General features: G+C 44.3%; 1 protein-coding gene across 1 annotated transcript; it reads right to left on the bottom strand.

The window, feature by feature from the left end:
* Positions 1–8: 8 nt before the first annotated feature.
* On the bottom strand, positions 9–1,787 carry PCDHGA11 (protocadherin gamma subfamily A, 11; the record flags this gene model as incomplete). The annotated part of the gene is made up of 1 exon (XM_021694253.2): positions 9–1,787. A coding segment is annotated over exon 1 (1,779 nt), but the record flags the coding sequence as incomplete, so codon positions are not given.
* Between the last annotated feature and the right edge of the window lie 1,661 nt (positions 1,788–3,448).

Genomic DNA, 3,448 nt, shown 5'->3' with positions numbered 1-3,448 from the left:
CTGTCCACCGCCACCACCTTGGTGACCAGGTAGCCGGGCTCTGCGGATCGGGGTGCCAGCTCCACGCCGGTGGAACCATCGGTGGGGATGGTGGGGTACAGTATCTCTGGTGTGTTGTCATTCTGGTCCAGCACAAATATGCTGACAGACACATTGCTGCTGAGTGGCGGCTTCCCGCTGTCCTGCGCTGTCACCCACAGTTGCAGGTCACGGAACTGTTCATAGTCAAAGGAGCGCAGTGCGTACAGGGTGCCAGTGTCTGAGTTGATGGAGATGTAGGAGGATAAAGGTTCTCCCTGGAGGGTATCTTCCACCAAGGAATAAGTGATCTGGGAGTTCTCACTGCTGTCCAGATCAATCGCCATCACTGAGAAGAAGGAGGCTCCTCTGGCGTTGTTTTCAGGTATGTAGACGGAGTAAGATGAGTCAGCAAAAGTCGGAGGATTATCATTGTCATCTGCTACGTTTAGTGAAATGTGAGTTTCTGTAGACAAGGGTGGAAATCCCTGATCTGTGGCTATCAAGGTTATATTATAGCTGTGGACCTGCTCCCTGTCTAGCATTCTGGTTGTTATCAACTTGTAATAATTTCCGTAAGTTTTTTCCAACTTAAAAGGTAGACTGTTAGGAAGGAAACATGAGACTTGACCATTTTCCCCAGAGTCTTGATCTTGCACATTTAGAAGAGCAATAACTGTACCTGGAGGAGAGCTTTCCAGAACTGAATTAGTAGAAGATGTGATAGTTATTTCTGGAGCATTATCATTGACATCCACAACTGTGATCAACATCTTAGCAGTGGTGGAGAGACCTCCACCATCTTGACCTTGAATTTCTATCTCATAGAATCTATATTTCTCAAAATCCAGAGACCCTCGTATTAAGACTTCTCCAGTTTGAGAATCCAACTGGAATATTTCAGAAGTTTTGCTTTCCATATTCTGGAATGAATACACCACTTCCCCATTGATTCCCTCATCTGGATCAGTTGCATTTACCATGAGCACCCGAGTTCCAGAGCTGAGATTCTCAGGAATACTCACTCGATATACAGACTGTGTGAACTTTGGTACATGGTCATTTACATCGAGGACCACCACACGAATGGCAACAGCACCCTGTTGGATGGGATCTCCTCCATCGAAGGCTGTGAGGAGAAGCCGGTGAGCAGCCTCTTTCTCTCGGTCCAGACTCCCCTCCAGCACTAGTTCGGGATTCTTGGCCCCACCCGTTCCGTCTCGCATGTGTAAGGAAAAGTAACTATTAGGATTGAGCCGGTAGCTCTGGAGGGAGTTCATTCCTACATCTGGGTCCCTAGCGCTAGGAAGGGGAAATCGGGATCCCGGAGGTGCGTGCTCACTGACTTTTATCTCTATTTCCGCCTCCTGGAAGCTGGGGGCGTTATCATTAACATCCATTATTTCCACCTCCACTCCGTAAATCTTCAGGGTATCTTCCACAAGTATCTCTATATTTAAAAAACAGGAAGACAGTGTCTCACAGAGCTCTTCCCGGTCTAACCTACCTGCAGTGATCAAGCTGCCACTTCGCGGATTCAGAGCGAAAAGCTGCATCCTATCTCTGGAGATGATGCGGACTCCGCGTTCCGCCAGCTCCCAAGGTTCCAGCCCCAGGTCCTTGGAAATATTGCCCACGAAGAAGCCTTTGTCTGTCTCTTCGGGCACCGAGTATCGGATGTGCCCTGCCCCAGATTCCTGTAGCGTCCTCAGGAAAATGTACAGGAGGACCAGCCCGCTGCGGTCCAGGCGCAGTAGCCGATTCCCCATAGCAGTAAGCTGAGCCTATATTCCCTGATTTCTCGAACTGTTTTGTTCTGAATCAGCTTATGTATCTACGAAGTTCCGGAATGACTGCATCCAAAATATATCCGAGAGCGAACTACTTTAAGTTTCCAGCATCAGGATCTGTGAGTATCCCTATTATTCGGCTTTGTGTTGTAGAGATGGGGGAGGGAGGGACTGCCGCTTGCAGCTTCCCATTCCCTGATTGGTGAAGAGCGGCGCCTAGAGCCGAATCTTATTATTGCAATGAGTAAGAAAACCCAAATAATATGTCTTTTCCAGAAGTTATTACACACTTCTTCGAGAATTACACATATTTGTAACACTGAAAATTGCACACAATAAAGAGTTGTATAATGTGATTTTAAAGGTTAAACAATAGAACTTAATAAAAGGAGTAATTATTAAAAGAGCTTGCTTAATTAAAAAAATTTTTTTTTCAAATACTACTGGAACTGAAAACTTGCAGGTTAGATTTGCTTTCTATTGATTTATACCTACTGAAGGGAACAGCATTTGTGGATGTGAAACTAGCAAAGTTCCAAAAAAATATCACGAGACCGCATGACTATAATCCCTACCAATATTTCTTTATTGAGTAAAATAAAGATGGAAAATTTGGATGGCATTAGGATTGTCATTTAAAATACCATGGCATAAAACTATAATTGTGTTCCATATTCTTAATTAAGAAGTATTCAACTTCATGGAAAATTTGCCTGAGATTTCTACATATATTTTACTTTACATTGCATAGCAGAAGTACTGCCTCATTGTAAACTTTAAACAGTTACACCATTAGGTTTGACCTAAGTTTACTTTTTGGAACTTTATCAAGAGATTGAATCTAGAATCATTATTTTTATTTATTTATTTTTAAGTAAGCTCTATGCCCAAGTGGGGCTTGAACTCATAACCCTGAGATCATGAGTCGCATACTCTACCAACTGAGCCAACCAGGCCCCCTGAATCTAGAATCTTTAAATAACAATGCTATAGGGGCAACTGGGTGGCTCAGTTGATTAAGTGTCTGCCTTCAGCTCAGTCATAAGCCAGGGGTCCTAGGATGGAGCCCCCAAATATGGGCTCCCTGCTCAGTGGGGAGTCTGCTTCTCCCTCTGCCCCTCCCCCTGCTCATGCTCTCTCTCTCTCTCTCTCTCTCTCTCCCTCACACTCTCTCTCGAATAAATAAAATATTTTTAAAAATAACAATGCTATATTGGAATATTTTGGCATATTATAATATAAAAGGCATTATTTTAAATACTTACCTGTTTAAAAGTCTTATCTGCTTCAACGTTAGGAATTAAAATGCTAGCCAATAGCCCCGAAGGGCTATCTTTGTTAAGAATATCTTGTGTGGCTGGAAAATGATCAACAGATGTGAGAAAATTAAATTCCGGATTAGTTTGATCCCTTGGCACACATAAATTATAGGCATAGGGCAATGTTCCCTCACTGTAGTTAGGGGGAATCTCGGGTCCAGACTTGGAGCAGAGAGCAGACCCAAAGCAACCCCTTGCGGCGGGGCTGGAAGAGCTTCGCAGGCGCAGGGCAATGGCCATAGTCAATGCGAGGAAGAAGAGCATCGAAATCAAAGCCAAAGCCACCACCAGGTAAAACTGCAGCTCAGCCTGGGGGTCAGA

The sequence above is a fragment of the Neomonachus schauinslandi genome, unplaced genomic scaffold (assembly GCF_002201575.2).
Source record: "Neomonachus schauinslandi unplaced genomic scaffold, ASM220157v2 HiC_scaffold_3558, whole genome shotgun sequence".
NCBI classification, from domain to species: Eukaryota; Metazoa; Chordata; class Mammalia; order Carnivora; family Phocidae; genus Neomonachus; species Neomonachus schauinslandi.
This window is presented reverse-complemented; position numbering and strand designations above follow the sequence as displayed.